At 44.5% G+C, this 17,608-nt stretch overlaps 1 protein-coding gene across 3 annotated transcripts in view; it reads left to right on the plus strand.

The window, feature by feature from the left end:
- sgsm2 (small G protein signaling modulator 2) overlaps positions 1-17,608 on the plus strand; it is a 62,841-nt gene that overhangs the window by 18,050 nt on the left and 27,183 nt on the right. For all 3 annotated transcript variants that reach the window (XM_072692077.1, XM_072692076.1, XM_072692078.1), the window contains exon 3: positions 15,312-15,480. In XM_072692077.1, coding sequence (XP_072548178.1) covers positions 15,312-15,480 — 169 coding nt within the window. The remainder of the gene's footprint in view (positions 1-15,311; positions 15,481-17,608) is intronic.

Genomic DNA, 17,608 nt, shown 5'->3' on the forward strand with positions numbered 1-17,608 from the left:
ACAGAATCGATACATTACTGCAAACCATTAAATGGCGATATTGCGATATACTGATATCTTCTTACAGCCCTAATGTTGTTTGTCGCTTCAGTGTCCAGGCTAAACCTCTGAAGCCTCCGTGTTTTATGCCCAGAGCTTTCCACTGCTGTTTCCACTGCATATTAAACTACATGAGCTTCATGAGCTCAGTCTTGAATCTTGAAATCTTCTTGTTCTTGTAAATCCAGCACCACACAATTCTCAGGCTCACGATATTGAGCCAGACTAACCGGTCAGGGCATTAGACCACATCATGTGACATCCATGAGAAGGAGGGGGGAACCAGGAAGTGCTGGGTTGCATGAACCAGCTGCTCTTGAACTAAGCCAAACACTGCTACAGACAGACAGCTAATTGCGCATTTACAATCTGTGTGCCAGATTTGCGGTCTGAATCCCTGAGCGTTTTAAAAGGAGCTGAGATAGAACTTTCCAGATTTCCTACCAAACACCTGCAACACCGTGGAGTAATTAGACAGTAATGAGTGAGTGAATAGAGATGTGAGTCACTTGTGTTTACCCAGTGCGTCTGTGCTGATGCTCACTCTACGATAAGGCTTGAACATACTGTGAATGAGTCCTCCTCACTGAGGCTAGAAATTCAATGAAGAAAGCAAGCACGTGCGGCTTGTAGACTGCAGAGCTGCTGCACCGATGCCGGTAATCTGGAACAGTCCTCAAGCCCAACCCAGAAGATCTCCAGCCATAAGCAGGAAGGTTCTTTCAGAGCTGTCAGAACAAAGAAGTTCGCTCTCCAAATGAGCTCATTGTATCCATTGCACCTGTGTTGATAAAGCCTTTCCAGCTGAGGCGTGCATGCTAATAGCATCCCTGAACCCATGGATTCAATCAGGTAACAAAAGAAAAGCAAATCTAATTTGAGTACTTTCGGCCTCTCGTGGCTCAGCTATGCGGGCCGTGAGTAGATGAGACGTCTAATTACTTGCTAAGTTCCATTTTGGCAGGCGCTGCTGCGTTCGGGACTGGACATGGTTGTAGAGCTAATTTAGAAAGACAAGCGGGGGAAGTTATTAGAGAGCTTGCAGAAGGTTCAGGTATTCCACTGATTACTGGCCATCTCCATGACAACACGGAGCCTTTTGGGCTGAAGACATTTGGGCTGCATGTCCAGGGCTGTTACGCACAAACACACTCAAGCAAACTTGCACACGCCTGCATACGAACAGAGGGTTATATAACGCCCCTCCACTGGTGGTCTTGATCCGAGTTATTTAGGGATATTTCCGAAGACCATGTGTGGCCTGCATGGAGCTTTTCTGATGCCTTGCCTTGAACCAACAGTACAGCCTAAATGGGTAGGTAGAGTTTGCAGCATGGTGTGGTATGTCTGTTGGGCTGCCTTTGATCTCTCCTGGTTTTGGACATTGCAGATTTACCATCGGAGGAGCTCTCTCTGACCTCCCAGTGTGGCGTGACCGCTCTCCTGCAGTGAAGTACTGCTGCCAGCCTCAGAAATAACACCAGGCACACACGCAATCAATAACACTGAGCCCTAGCACAGAGGCGAGGACCATGGGAACCCCCTACAGGCTGCTTGTTCTCTCTGGTTTTGGCTCCAGGAGGGCTCTGACATGAAACCAGAGCCATATGAACTCATCTTTGATAAAAGGCTCCTTAAGGTACCATTCGTAGGCCTTATATATACATATCAGTGATCTGCATTATTAGTTCTTTTCAAAAAAGCTGATTAGGCTGTCCTGATTCTCTTTGGAGAAGAAACCAGATTTCTCTGAGGAGAAACACATTCTGTGTGCTGTGTTCATGTTCAGGTTGATGAGAGAAGGAAACAAATAACATGGAGGATATTGGAGTTTATTAGCCGGCAATTTATTTTGGCCTCATAATTGTGTGTAGTATTTAAGAGTAATTTTTACTTTTGGCTACCATTTGGTGTAGCATTGTGGGTAACAAGATCACATCCTGGTGACGGGCCAGGTTTCACCACCCCAGACTAATAAGAGTCCTTAGGGAAGACTCCCAACACTACATTTACCTACCTATGTAACATAGTAAGGTAATGTCTGTTACGTCCGAAAATGACAACGTCTGCTGACGTAACCATCACTGTCCACATACTTCTCTGCGTCTTTTTACATTGGCATGGATGTTGAACAGCTTAGAGTCAAAAGTTTCTGACAACAACAAACATGGCGACGGAGGAGAAGAGTATGATAATGCATTTACTACAAAAAGGATGAAAGAGGCAGTGGAGTAGAGTCTATAATACGAAGTTCCACCATAAGTGTGGGTTGCGTCCCAATTGCATACTAATTGGTAATCTTGACTAGTGTTTAAGTATGTAGTATGTGATGTAGGTAAAGTGTCAAAGTTGAGCATACTCTGATATCCACGATACACATTAAAAACCAGTCTGTGTTTGAGTGTGGCTACAGTGGACACTATTTTCCTACAATGCAGTGCGAAACGAAAAGGGAGGAGGCACCCGTGTCTGGGACAATGATTAGAAAACAATGGCGGATAATGATGCAAGTACAGCGGCAATGGCAGCAGGAGAACTTACCATGATGTATATTTGCATAGCAACGCTTCATCACTTCCTGATGGTTTTAATTCCCATGGTTTCTAGAGGGACATATCTGTGCACAAATATGGATGAAATGTGCACAGAGTACGAACAGAAGCCAATATTTCCAACAATTGGGATTTGTACCCATCATAAGAGCAGAGCTGTGAACAGTTTTGCACTTTAAAAACTTATCATGACTCTGACATAGACTTTCTGTTAGAACTGTCCTCAAGAACAAATGTAAGAAAATTCTTATAAAGATATTGGTGAATGAAGCCCATTGGAGACAAAGGATTTAGCGCTGAACAGTTGACACTTCTCTTTTACCCCAATATAGGGAAGCAGAAGAGGTCTAGCCATTCACATGTAACAGCACCAGCCAACAGACATTATAGCTTAGGAGTGATGAGGTGAGAGAGCGCCATCTACCCACTTGGAGAGAGCATGACCAATTGTACTCTCTCAGGCTCTGGCTGCTGATGGCAAAGCAGCATTGCTCAGGATTTTCATTTGGTTTGTACATCATATTTGAATAGTATTGGCCATGAACCCTCCTTGATGCATGCAAGCCTTACCAGTGTGGGATTCCTTTAAATGAATTTACATGGAACTGTATGTTGTGAAATGTTGTTTCCCTGGCCTTGCTCTCTCTTTGTTTAGGTGTTACAGTTTTAATACTAATAGTTTCATCATCAGACCTCAGTCTCCCACCCACTGAGGTCAGCAGCGGTCTCCAGTAATAGACATTATGGCTCACGTTTCTCTGGAGGCTTGATTTCAGTTGAATGACTGACAGAATAAATCTGGTGTTTGTAGAGTTTTCAAACACATTCTCATCATTTATCAGAGTTTTATGCTTGATTTATCCTCCGAGGGGGCCGAGTCGTGATCAGTGCACCTGTTAGAGTACTGCATTGTGTGTGTGTGTGTGTGTGCATGTGTCTCATTGCGCTTGCTGCTGTGTGACTGACTCAATAGGTAGACTGCTGCTCAGATTGACAGCTCTGCTGAGGGATTTGGTGCTTTTAATTACTTCACTCACCTTCTTAACATGACCGGCAGGTCTACACACACACACACACACACACACACACAGAATGCCGAATGCACACCTCATTAACAGACATGTTCTCTAAACTTCTTTCTTGCTCAATTTGGCCTCATCAAAGCAAATCCAGGCTCTGTTGCAAGTGTTTGAAGTTGGAATTTCTATTTCTGTCGAGGTGATGCCACCACCCACTCATTCACAAACACACACACACACACACACACACACACACACACACACACACTCTAACCCTGTTCACACTCTCACGCTTACTTACTACCAGCAGGAGAGGACTCCTGGTGCCCATCAGGCCTCGGTCAGAGATTTTAACCCTCCTCTGTCTGCTGCCTGCTGCTGTCGTTCACTATAGCTGTACCCCCCACCCCCACCCCCCCTACACACACACACTCACACAGTACACTGTGGCCTGTGCTTAATAGGCCTTAGTTTAATTAGAGCTGAGGATAGGCTGGGTGCCTCAAGTGTAGATGCACTCTCTGAGGTTAACCAGAGGTAGAATGAGTTCACTTCCATTTTCTGGAAAGCCTGGAGCTCAGAGTGGAATAGAATACTCATAACTGTTACAGTGAAGATGAATGTGTACACGAGCCTCAGAGCTTCGCTTGCAACCTGCTAAATAGCTCAAGAGGAGAAAGAAAGAGCGATTATGCATGTGCTAGGGTGAAAGAAAAAAAAAAGGAGAGATTTATCTGTTTAATATTTCTCTTTGCTCAGGCCTGGGAAATAACCCATCCCTTTTTTCCTGTAATACTATTTGACTTTTTGAAGCAGTATTCAATCATGTTTATGCGGCCCCTCAGTAAAGGCCTCGTGTGAAGAGACCATATTACTGCAGAGTTGTGGAAGTATGCTTTTACTGTGGCTCTGCAGTGTGCGCCAAGGAATACTACTTTATCAGCCTAATCTCTATCTGCTGCACCTGTATTATACAGCTGATTGATGTAGGGAATAACTGTGCTATGTAAAATTAGAGCTGAACGCACTTCTAGTAGGACCTAAAGGCCAGTTGTTTTAGCTATCTGTGGTAAATTGGCTTGGAATATGCTGGAGTTCTCATTTAAAAGTGCGAATAGAATGCAGTTGTTCAGTATTTGAAGTTTTTCTACATAAATAGTAAGTGTGTGACTTTTGTTGGGACAAAATGTGGTTTTACACGCCCATTTACAACCCTGTTATTCTGCATCTGAAAGAAACACTGATTTTCCTCTTACTGTGGACTCTAAATGAGCTCTGCTCTGCCAGGCCGGTTTACGACTCACAGGAGCCACATTACATAGCATAGCATAGCTTTGTTTTTAGAACTGGAACAAGAACATATATATATATTTGTAATTATTCTCAAGTCTTACCGAATAGTGCTGCTGTCTTTTCGGTGTCTTTTCAGTGCAGTGTGCAGGTAACTAGCTGAAGAGATGGTAAAGCTGGTCGGCTGGCATTAGCTTTTTTTGCCTAGCACAAATTCCTGCTCATTTTTCTGGCTTTAGCTTCCTTGCTTGCCAAGTTTGAGTTCTCCTGCTGCGGGCCCTAGCACAGGAAAAGCTGCTGTCACGAGGCCCGCTTCACATAGCAGCTCATTTTCTTATAATTATCAGAATCTTCTAAAGTGGCCATTGTGTTGCACCACGTCAAAACTTCACATGACAAAGGGTCTATGTAAATTTTAGGTTTGGGGGTTTGAAATTGGGCTGTTTTCTTTTTGAAATAGGACATAACAGTAAGCCCATATCCATGCACTCAAGAATCCGGTCATAATCGGATTTCTGCAGTTATCTGATTATTTAAGTGGTCATGTTAATAGCATGTTCCGATTTCTTAGATTGGAGTAAGGACTAGAAACCCAATGAAAGAAATCTGATCGAGAGCTTGGATTGTAGCTCAGTGTGTCATTGTAGCTCACACACTCATTTCTCGGTGTGTATGCTCTCACACGGAGTATTCTCAGATTTCTCAGTCTGTGAATAAGCAAAAACAGGCTGAGGTACCGGAAATAAAAAGCAGTGTTAATCACAGCACCTGCGAGACGGTGACAAAACACATTTAGAGGCTGAAACCAACAACATTATTAACAAAATGAAGGCTTTAAGAAGACTGTGTATGTCCATATTGTGGCTCCATGTGTAAAAAAAGAAAGAAAGAAATTGCAGTATGAAGTTTGGATTTTATGTGATGTTTATGTCACATCTTACTCTGTGAGTTTATTGGCTGGTTGCAAAGCGGAGGTCGGGATTATCTGATTACTCAGATACTGATTTTTTTAGCTAGTCTTATTAGTGATGTAGAGAAAAAAAACATCAACAAAATCAGGAAGAAGGACACTTCAGTCAGCAGTTTGGATGCGGCCATAAAGACACACTCACTCTTGTAAGCCTCAATCATTGTCAAATCAAAATTAAGCATGAAAAACTCAGACGTAGCCATATGCCTTAAATGCTATATGTCCAGCTATATTCGTGGACACCCCTTCTTATGAATGCATTCAGCTACTTTAAGCACCCATTGCTGAAACAGCGTGCAAATGCACACACACAGCTTGTCTAGTCCCTGTAGAGAAGTTCTGCCAATAGAATATGAGATGGAGTAGATATACATGAACTCTGGCAGCATGCCGTCAAGCAGTGGAACTGTGTCCTCTGGTATGATGGTGCCCCAAACGATATTTTTGGGATGAGTTGGGTAGTTGGGAATGAGGTGACCTCAGTAATGCTCCAAAAGCTAGTAGAAAACCCTGTGAAGACAGTTACTCCAACAAAAGCAAGAGATTTTGCAAGAAAGGATGACTGTTCAGGCGTCCCAGTACTTTTGTCCGTATAATGCACTTTTGTGTGTGTGTGTGTGTGTGTGTGTGTGTGTGTGTGTGTGTGTGTGTGTGCATTCGGCAATTATCTCAAGTTATACTCTGTGTCAGCAGGTGTTTGTCTGCTTGACATTACCTATACGTCCTCTGCAGACTTGGCTGCTACAACGTTGCAGTGCTTTCATTCATCTGCGTGTTCCATATAAGAAATCTCCTTTAAGTAAGAGACCTCGGTCACATGGAGTGGACAGAGGGATGCACGAGCAGATTGATCCCCATTCGACCTGTCTGTTTCACTGCGGTGAGATTAGATAAAAGTTGGGCTGCTGATCTGTCGCGCCGCCCTGCCTCTTGGTGAAGAAATTACGGCTCCGGTGGACAGTCAGAGAGAATCAATATTTAATCACCTGGTGTGAGAGGCTAAGAAGCTAAGGGAAATGAGCAGAGAGGGGAGGGAGGGGGGTGAGAGGTGTTACCACAGAGACTCATTTGGACCGACAGTTGCAGTAGATGTGGACGAACTTGCTGTTGTTTTAATACTTCTAAATATGTTGCTAAATTAAGTAAGCAGTTTTTGTGTCAGTATATGCAGTATATCATTTGTTCCGCCATTGATTCAATTGTAATCTGATTAAATTCAGTTTATATTTGGGAATTGATGGGTCACAATTCTTCAAAATGATTCAAAACCTAAGACTTTTCTTTGCAAAGGTCTACAGGCCTGTTTTCACCATGCGTTTTGTATCCGACTAGTATCTGGATACACTTTGACTACCGGAACCTCTTTATTTAGCTATAGTTCCTGATAGGGTGGTGTTAGAAGGGAAGTTGATGACAGGTTCTACAGCATCTATATATGTATATCTGTCCATCTAAATATCCCTAGACACTGAAAGGACATAGGAGTGTGTATAATGAGCATGTGACTGTAATAGAAGGGAGAGGTTTCTATAGCTCACTGTTATCAGTTCTGAGCTATATAAGCTAGGTGAGAGAGAAAGGGAACGCTCTCAGCTTCCTTGCATCTCCCCCAGTGACGACATCATGCTGCTATTATTAAAAGTGTGTCTCTGTTTGCTAATTTTCACACAGCAGAAATAGCCTGGGTGCAGGATAACCAGAACGGTCTGACCAGAATTCCTGCAGAAGAACTTCTTTTAACTACTTTATTGTCATGTTCTAACATCTGTCATACTGTGCATGTCTTACACAATTAGTAACCAGATCTTTGACTGATGATGGTCATATTGGCTTCTCATGGAGCTGTCCTCTTTTGAATAGCTATGAAATAACCTCAGTATTTTGTGTTTTTAACTTTTAACTTTTAATTTTGACTCACGCTCAAAAGGAAATCCATAAAACAATTTGCAGACATGCTAGTTCTGACCAGGCCTTCAGCGTCTGATGATTTGGGAGAAGATTGTAACAGAGGGAGGAGAGTTTTGGGCTGGAGTTCGGGTGGCTTCTGCTTTGTGGTAGGAAGCCAGTCCCCCCTCTGATAAGTGGAGCCAGGAAGGATAGATGACGGGGATAAAAGGGAGGAGACTGGGTGGTAGTGGTTTGTGCAGACTTGTCATAGACACGTGAACAAGGTAGAGGTGAAATTTATTTAAGTCCACTATTTATTACAAATGTTGATGATCAATTTGTACATATACACCATATATATAGAACATGTATAATAGTTATATTGACTTAACAAGAATAACGAATAAAGAACATTGGTTAGACTGTTTTTTACATTGCGTAGAGTTGAGGCAAATCTGGGAGTCCACCACAATAGTTTATTCATCTATAACATTCCCTTTCTTCTCCCAATTTGGTACTGCCAATTAACCCACCCTAGCAGATGCCTGTGGTGGCCAACATCACTTTAAGAGTAATGAGGGGAGAGAGCACTGCCGATTGTGCTCTCTCTGACTCCGGCCTCAGATGGCAAACCCACATGGCTCGGGATTTGAACTTGCAACCCCTGGGCCATAGTGGCAGCGCATTAGACCGTTAAGCCATTTGGAGGCCCTAAGGCTATAAATCTATATCCTATTCATCTACATCTACTGTGTAAATTAAGCCCATTGTCCAAAATGTGACATGGCTAAAAGCTAGCTACATGTAGAGAGCATGGCTTTTTCAGTTCTTCAAAAAATCGAAATAACTTTGGGAGAACTTCTTTCTCCTGCTTTGAGGGAGTTCCTCCTGCCACTGTAGAGCTCAGTTTGCTCATTCAGTTAAGTGGCTTTGTGACAAAGTGTCTCCCATGTAAAACTGAATAGAATTTTCGTTTGTCAGATAATATCTGTGGTGTTGGGACAAGAGGTTGTGGGGCTTCTTTATTTCAAAATAAAGTACATATCCCTTCAACGTCCATAGCACAAGGGTCGTGGGTAGTCATTATTCTGCCACCAACACCTCCGTCTCTCTCTGCCTTGTCACGCTGTGACTCCCCTGATATCTCCTTCCATCTTTCCCCATCAACACCTCCGCTGGACAGAATAAGTGGCGCTGTCGTGCACAATGCGGCCTCTGGTGAATCTCAACTTCAGCCATAATTTGATTTCTATCTGGGCGGTGAGCACAGTCTTCTCCAGGGGGGAAAGGCAGTCTCCAGACTTAGAGCGGAGGAGCAGGCAGACTGCAGCGTGAAGAACAGCCCTACACCCAAACCACTGGAGGGTGGGGTAGAGAAGGGGGGGTGGGGTGGATGAGTCACAAAAGCGCTCTCCCTCTTTCTTCTCCCTCTCCTCATTTAGCCCTGTCTCCTTACCACTCCTTCCTTTCTGTCTGATGTGCCGCATACATCTGATGCTACAGCTTTAATCGGACCTGAAATTCTGAACCCAAATAGAAGCTGAGAACGTTCTGCCCATGTCTGACCTGTCTGTTGCAACATGACCTCACACAGAAACGTACATATGGGTTGATTGTTTCGCTCCAAAAATATGACCTATTTGGTAATTTTCCACCCGTCCACAATGCTGTTGAGCAAAATGCACACAAACACACAGCCATCTCTATGTACTCCACCTGAACAACAATGCTGAGAGGTAATGCTGGAGAAAATCCGCCTGTTCATGAACTTTTTAGAGCTTGTCAAAAAGAAATGAATGCAACGACATCAATGGAGGAACATCAGTGGTAAGCGTTTCTCATTTCAATGTGGTTTAGGTGTAGATTAAGATGTAGATTAAGGTAAGGTTTAGGTGTAGAATAAAGTTAGGTTTAGATGTAGATTAAGATTAGGTTTAGGGGTAGACTAAGGTGTAGGTTATAGTTAGGTTTCAGTGTAGATTTAGGTGTAGGTTAAGGTTAGGTTTAGGTGTAGATTAAAGTGTAGGTTAAGGGTAGGTTTAGGTATAGATAAAGGTGTGGGTTATGGGTAAATTTAGGTATAGATTAAGGTGTGGGTTAAGGTTAGGTTTTGGTGTAGATTAAGGGTAAGTTTAGGTGTAGATTAAGGTGTGGGTTAAGGTTAGGTTTTGGTGTAGATTAAGGGTAAGTTTAGGTATAGATTAAGGTGTGGGTTAAGGTTAGGTTTTGGTGTAGATTAAGGGTAAATTTAGGTGTGGATTAAGGTGTGGGTTAAGGTTAGGTTTTGGTGTAGATTATGGGTAAATTTAGGTGTAGATTAAGGTGTGGGTTAACATGAGGTTTTGGTGTAGATTAAGATTAAGTTTAGGTTTGGAGCATTCTGGAGCATTGCTGTGAAGATATGATTGTATTCAGCAACAAGAGCATCTTGATTCACTGGGACCATAGATGATCACCACCCACCCCACCTCATCCCAGAGGTATTGGTTGGAGCACCATCACATTTCCACTGCTCCACAGCTCAATGGTGGGGGTGGGGGGGGGGCTTTATACCCATCTAGACACCTGATATTAGGCATGATGCCAGCAAGTTCATGCTTATCTGCTCCAGAGAGTCCTATTATATTGGCAGTACTTCTATACAGTGACTAGACAGGCTGCATGTGTGTGCTTTTGCACGTCTGCGTGCAGCTTAAAGTAGCTGAATGCATTCATTAGCAGGGGCGTCCACAAACATCTGGATGTGTAGTGTATCTAAGTTCTTCAAAGGAAGGTCACCTGGCTTTCAAGTGTAAAGCAGAAGAACCCCAGCCCAGGTTTCCTTCTCCAGTATTTCCGCATACATTGAAGGTGTGATAAGAGCATGCAAATCACTAATCATGACAGAAGTCTGCCTTTAGGGTTCTTACGATGCACATAGTATGCGGACGCATACTTCCAGCCACCATTGCTGTGAATAGCTTGGAGATCCCAGTGGGATTCAATCCTCAATCCTGGACGTCTTCTTCACCTCTGTCAGGTTGTTTGACGTTCTGCATCCACCTTCTAATCTCACCTCCTTTCTCTCCTGTTGTCCCCTCTTAATCCATTCCATGCTCTTCTCTAACTGCCTTTACCCCAGGTCCATCACCCCCCCCCCCCCCCCCCCCCCACACACACACACACACACACATTCACTCTCCTTCTTCCTCTTGCTCCCTCCCACGCAACCCCACAGCTGCCTAGTTCCTCTGTAATGCAGTTCATTACTGTCAATTACAGTGACTCACAGCTCCAGTTTGGCTGTACAGTCACAGGTGGATCCCCACTTCAGTGAAGTGCACAGATGCCACACATGCACACTTCACCTCCAGCTGGTCCAGGGATGATTATCAGCACTGATTATGGCCATCAATCAGCATAAAGAGTCAAATCTCTGTATCTATGTATACGGTGTGTGATACCGTTACTTTTTCTGTGTGCGTAACTTCAAGTGACTGCCCGAGCGTGTGTGTGTGTGTATATATGTGCTTCCAGAATTCAGACCGTACGGATGGCCGAAAAGAACAGTGGCTAGACTCGATCTGTTTCCCCACACTCGGTCCACTCCTGACATTTCAGCCACAGCTAATTGCGCCTCTGCCTTAATTAGGTCTGCTAATGAGCTTGGTGGAGATGAGGCTATGGAGACACCAGGCCCAGTCGGCCTCTCTCTCCTCCTCTGCCCAGCCTGCCTGTTCTCTGACTAGTTGAACAGAGTCAGGGAGCTCTCAGCCATTAGTGTGCCATTAGGACTTGTGCTGTCATTTCCTAACCGGAGCCGTAAAACTTTGGCGCTGTGATTTATCAGCCCTAATATGCCTGATCAGCCTCAGCTCATTAAGGCCCATGTGGAGTGTGAGATGCACTCCACAATACTAATTCGCTCTGATTGAGTGGAGGGTATTGCAGTTGAATCTTCATAAAGGCTCTACTGCAGTGGGAAATTGGCCCTGTGGCACTTTTCAAACTTGCCTATTACGAGATGAATATTTGAAAAAGTTTTAATCACTCAGTTTTAGTCAGTTCAGAAGCTCAGGCCGATAAGGCGTGGTAGCATCAACAGGTGTGTTAGTGTTTTCTCTCTCCTTAAAATATGTATAATATAATAAAATAATAATTAATAACTATGTAACTATGACAACATGTGTTTATTGGGTGCCTGAGAAAACCTGTGTGAAAAACAGCACTCTGTGTTTACGACAATCTCCTGTCAGCCCGTATGAGACACTCACAGCACCCCATTATTCCCATCTCCACAACACCCTGTTACTCCACCCCCATCTCCATCTGTTTGGCATACATAACATAAAGAAAGTTGGCCAGTGACCCGCATCGCTGTGCTGCCAAAAAAGCTTCACAATAGTTAATGCGTTTAACTCTGGAAGTGCTTTTCCAAAATGGAGAGAATCGTTACACGTGTAGGGGATGGAGACGGATGCAGAATTAGCGTGGTCCCTCATGGACAGGTATATAAATGCTAGAAATCTGAATAATGTGTTGAACTGTTAAAGTGACAGACTTTACCCAAAGCATTACGTTACTCAGCTCTCTAGGTGATAGTTATCTACTACAGTTGTTATGTAAACATCCTTATAGAGATATATCTGTAATACTACTTACATTACGTACACTACATTAGCTGCAGCTAATGATACTTACTAGCTAACACTGGTATTAGCTGATAAACTCACGGGAGCTTATTACAAAGGCCTATCAGGCAGTGAAGACCCTTGACTATTCTCATAGCAGCTAATTCTGAGGCCAATGTGTTTACAGGTTTTACAAGAAGCTAAATGTTGTCGTGGGCAGCTCCACTTACAGTATCAGGGTAAAATTTGATCACCATTATGCCCCTCAAACACGAAAGTTTGATGCCAGCTCTGGCCAAACACTGCCTCTTTGCCAAAAAGAATTTGTATAGTACATGGGGAGCATGATTAGCGATAATTCTCACTGTAACAGAAATTTTAAAGGCATGCTGTGTTTAAGTTGGTGGCACTGATGTCTGATTATGAACACTTACAGGAGCCAGTAAGGTTTCTTAGAAGCGGTGCCACTTTTGTTTTCATAAGGAGTCTTGTAATTTTGTACTTTGTATGAATGTGTAAACGTCAAGAACCCTAAACCTCCAAATAATCAAAAAATTCTGTTGCAAAAAAAGGTTTACCAAATGAATGTTAATCTAGTTCAAGAACCATTTCTAAAGCCTTTTTTTAAAGAGCGTACAGTATGTGCCTGCATTTGCTTGCTTCTTTGTGTTTGTAAGTGCAAGTGTGTGTATGTGTGGGCTTAGGCATGTGTGTGAACATGGACAAGAGTGTTGGCGTAAAAATGCTCACAGCCAGGCAGGCGGGCAGGCGAACCACCAGGCGCAGAGGCATTATGTAAACACAGAAATGAGAATGTTCTGCATCCTGCCCATCTCGCCCCCTGACTGGCCAGCCACGCTCCATCTCCTGGTGGTGGCTGTAAGCTCCAAAGGCGGGAAAATGACTGATCGCCTCAGTCTGGTGGTTGGGAGCATTAGTGTTACATTTGGTGTTGTGTTTGGAAAAGGGGCAGTTAACATGCTGTGGCCTCAAGGGAAAGCACTTAGCCAGCACTTAGATGATTCATCGGATCCACACGCACAACCATGGGTTTGCTGCTGTTGTGTTAAGCATGGAGGCAGGGTGAGAGAGTGTTGTGTGGTGGGAGTAATGGGGGCTTTCCCCTGGAGGGACAGATTGATTCACTTAGCTGTATGTTCTGGAGGGGCGTCACAGTTTCAATGCAGAATCAAAAAATAGGGAAAGTGGGGACCGGGGCACAGCTGTCCTGACATTGATGCTATAATTGAGAGTTTGCAGCCTTGATTTCTAGTAATAATACAGTCGTCAGTGTCTGGACGTCCAAGAGAATTGGCCTTGCTCTGTCTGGGTAGGTAGGATGACCCTCACTCTTCTCCTATCTCTTACCACGATGCTGGTCAGGGTGGGTGTCCGTTAGATTAGTGAGCATTCTCCTGCAAGCGGGTTTAGATGACCAATGATATTGCAATAGCTGCAGTTCGAAAAAAAATGATGCTATGTAACACTAGCTATGCTTCCATCCAATGGCTTTTTTACTCCCACTTTTAAATGTTTATGGGGTGGATGTAGGACATCGTGGAAGCCAACACTAGGTACTTTACAAAATACATGAAATCAGAAGGAAACGTGAAGTAGAATAAAACTTACGTGATGACGCTGGCAGCCCTCGATTCACCACCCCTCTGCGAATACGAGCGCCGGGCTTCAGTCAGCTTTTAGGTAAAGAGACTAAAATCCATTAGGAGGGCTAGCAGAAATAGACCACGTTTTGACATTTGTGAACTGAACTGAAGGTCTGGGTCTAATATTCAAGGTTCACAACTAAATCTAACTGTCGCACACAAAATATCCCGGTTCAAATCAAGTCATCAATCGAATAGCTTCAGAATGCTGAACTGTATTTGTTCTGTATGTGTTACAGAGATGTGTTGCTGTATTACTCTGCAAATAATGCTGTGCATGTGTGGTAGAGCTGGTAGATGCCTAGCATGCGTTTCTTTACCTCTACAGACGGATTCCTGTTTTCACACTCTTGATTTTATGCACTCTCTGTGTGGTCGGCTCTTAAAGGTGAAAATGAGAGGTGGAGAGTCTTGAAGCTGGAGCCTCGCCGTTACATGCTCAGCAATAAAATGGCTATTACCATCATAAAACTCTGCTCCCTTTCCCAAAAGCTGTCGATAATGCGGTAGGGCCAGAGCCTTGGTTCCTCCGAGATATTGATAGCATCCATCATGTGAGGGGAGCGCAGCCACAGCAGATGCAAATCTCACGACTGGCCTTTCGGTCCAATTATGCGTCATGCTCTAATCCACTGTCGTCTCAACTTATCTGGCGTCTTTGCATTTTGATGGCGTTTCATGAATGCGATTGGCTACTGTACTTCCTGAGTGAGTGGGGTAATTCCTTAAGTGACTCAGTGTTATGAGAATCTTTTGTTTGTTAAGGCAGAGCGGGGTTTTGTTTACCTGTAGGAGCTGGGGGCCGTCAGCAATAGCTGTGGCAGTAACAGGTTGTTTGTGCTGTTCTCCCCTACTAAAATATTTACCAGAGCGCTGGCACCAGCCAGTAAATCCTGTTGCCAATGGTAATTGTGTTCTGAGCCCCCACCGCTTCTTCTCATCGAGGGCGCCCGCCTTACAAAAGCCACCCATGTGGCCTCGGTATGTCTTAAAGAGAACAAAGCAGGAAGCAATTACTCACACAATGAGATATTCACGCTATATCAGCTAAGTCCATTAAAAGCGCAGCCCCAGGGATTGCTGGGGGTGAGTTTTAGATTGCTGCGTCGCTAAGCTCTGCTGTGATTAACAAATTTGTACAGCATTTGGAAATAATGATTGCGATTGCTTATGCACATTCACTATAATGTAAGTCTCTGTCTTCCTCTCTCTCAGTTTTTCTGAATCCCTCCCCTGTGCTTCCCTCTTGCACTCCCTCACCTTTTCTTCTTGTCCCTCAGGTTCCATTGAGGCTTGCCTGGGCCACATGTTGAAGCGCAGGGCTGCAGGCTTCCTCCGCAGTGATAAGATCGCCGCCCTCTTCACCAAGATCGGCAAGGTGAACGTCACTGCAGGCGAAGTGTGCCGCAAGGTCCAGGAGCAGTTGCAGCAGCAGGCTGAGATCTCCAGGTCTGACTTCTTACCTTCAAACCATCTGCAGGGGTCATCAAGAGTATAGAGGACTACCTTTCGGTCTTGGCCGTGCTTTTTAGGCCCTGCTGATCAGAAGTGATATCAATGAATGTCTTTGGCTGAAAAACATTGGAGGAAATTATGAAAGCTGAGGATGAAGCAGATAGCATCTTTGTGGAGAAATAGTAGTGAGCAAGGGCTGTTTGCCTTCAAGCAGCGACGTCCCAGTTGTCTGCTGCTGTGCTTTAAGTGAGAGAGGGTTTGTGTAGATGCACCGAGGCTCCACTTGGCTGCTTATTTGCCCATTAATTCTCCATTAGCAGAGCTACACGGCCTGCGCAGCACTCCAGCACAGAGGGCTTCTAATGGCGAGAGTCTCTAGGCGACTCTGCTGCTATAAGGAAGTGGTGCACACAGCTTCCACCTCCTATGTGCATCCATGGCCTTGTTCGTCTCAAAATGCACACATGTTCCCTGTGTTTCATTCCTTTCCACTCCACCGAGCTCCCATTTGCTCAGTTACCCATGGCAACATGGGGGCATCATCATCACTTGAGCAACCAGCAACTTGCTAGTTATTGAATACCTCGGCGACAGTGATTAAGGGCTCAAATTGATTTCAGAATGAAAGGTTATTACGGAGAATACCGGGGGCTTAATAACGAAACTCAAAAGTGATTGCAGGAGCGTTATTGTACCTGTGGCACACTCCAGCTTCATTGTTTTCTTGATTTGCTTGTCTTCTTTCTCCTATGGTGGCTCTCAGAGGTCTGAAATGCAATTTGACTGCCTGAACCAATAGGAGCTGCTCAACGGAACCCCTTCCCGCTGCACGAGCCAGATTTAATTTGCCACGTCCGTTTTGGGTTCAAATTGTGTTAGCTGGATGTTGCTGAGAGATGAGAGAGGTGGGTCCTTGGCGCACAGACAGCAGAGCAAATGTCATGCTCCCAGGCAGGGCTTCTCCTGTCATTAGAAAGGCATGGGAGATAGAGGTTTTGCAGATCTGAAGAGTTGTATAATGCTGAACTGTTCATTGTAATTGCATCATAAGCATGATCATGCTTCACATCAGTGGTTCTCTGGAATGGTGTCGGGTTCTGCTAACTGTGCAGACAGTAAATCGCAATAACATCAGCATACCTCAAGCAGCCATCTCAGGCGTTAGGATTTATTTGCTTGTTTACTTTAAACTATGATTGGAGCGAATGATTGGAGCCAAGACTTACTCGCACCAAGCTTGACTGGCAGGCCCCTATGGGATCGATGCTAATAGCTGTTTGTGGGGATGGAGGTGGGGCAGTGGTGCGAGCAGCAGACTCGTCTCTCTCTGGGTTGGCTGTGGCCAGCCCAGTGGGCAGATTGATGGCTTGTTGGCGCAGATCAGCGATGAGCTCCATCATCTGGGTGCCCAAAAAGACCCACTACTCCTGGCTGGCTTGCTGTTTCCACAGAGGCCTTACAGAGGTTTTATCATTTCGATGCTGTGGCTGGTAAACCACCTCATTTCTGATCTCTACATACTCTCCTTTATGACTAAGTGCTGATATCTCCCTTACGGAAGTTCTCGTTGACTTGCTGCCACCCAGACTTACTCACTGCACCGTAAAGCCGTGAAACATCTCTCTCTGAATCGCCAGCGCAGAGGAAGAAGAAGAAGGCCCCATAATTACAGGAGCTTGGTCAAAAGCTCTTTAGCAATTACATTTAAAGGAAAGAGGTATGACACTGCCAAGGGTGACACAGTAAATGGTTTTAAAGGATGATATCCGGCTGCCCAAGTCATGGCATTACTCACTCTTTTATCCAAGTAACCTGCCCTTTGAGGTGAGTCTTACGAGATGACACATTCTACGTGGATGTGTGTAATCTCCACTGACTGAATGGCTTGCGAAGGCATAAGTGGCTCTGAGAGAGCGTGTCGTGACTACTGCAAGCCAGCCTGGTCTGCACAAGACGAACGGAGCCCTTTGAACACTGACGCTCCCCTGTGGGTTTGCTGTGTGGAAAAGTACAAAAGATTGCATCTGCAGACAGATAACCTACCATCAGGCTCTGTGTCACCAGAGATAATGGCTTTCTGTCCGATCTTTAGTCTGTTTAGGCCTAAAAATGTGTGTGCATG

This window comes from Salminus brasiliensis, chromosome 11 (genome assembly GCF_030463535.1).
Source record: "Salminus brasiliensis chromosome 11, fSalBra1.hap2, whole genome shotgun sequence".
Classification (NCBI taxonomy): Eukaryota; Metazoa; Chordata; class Actinopteri; order Characiformes; family Bryconidae; genus Salminus; species Salminus brasiliensis.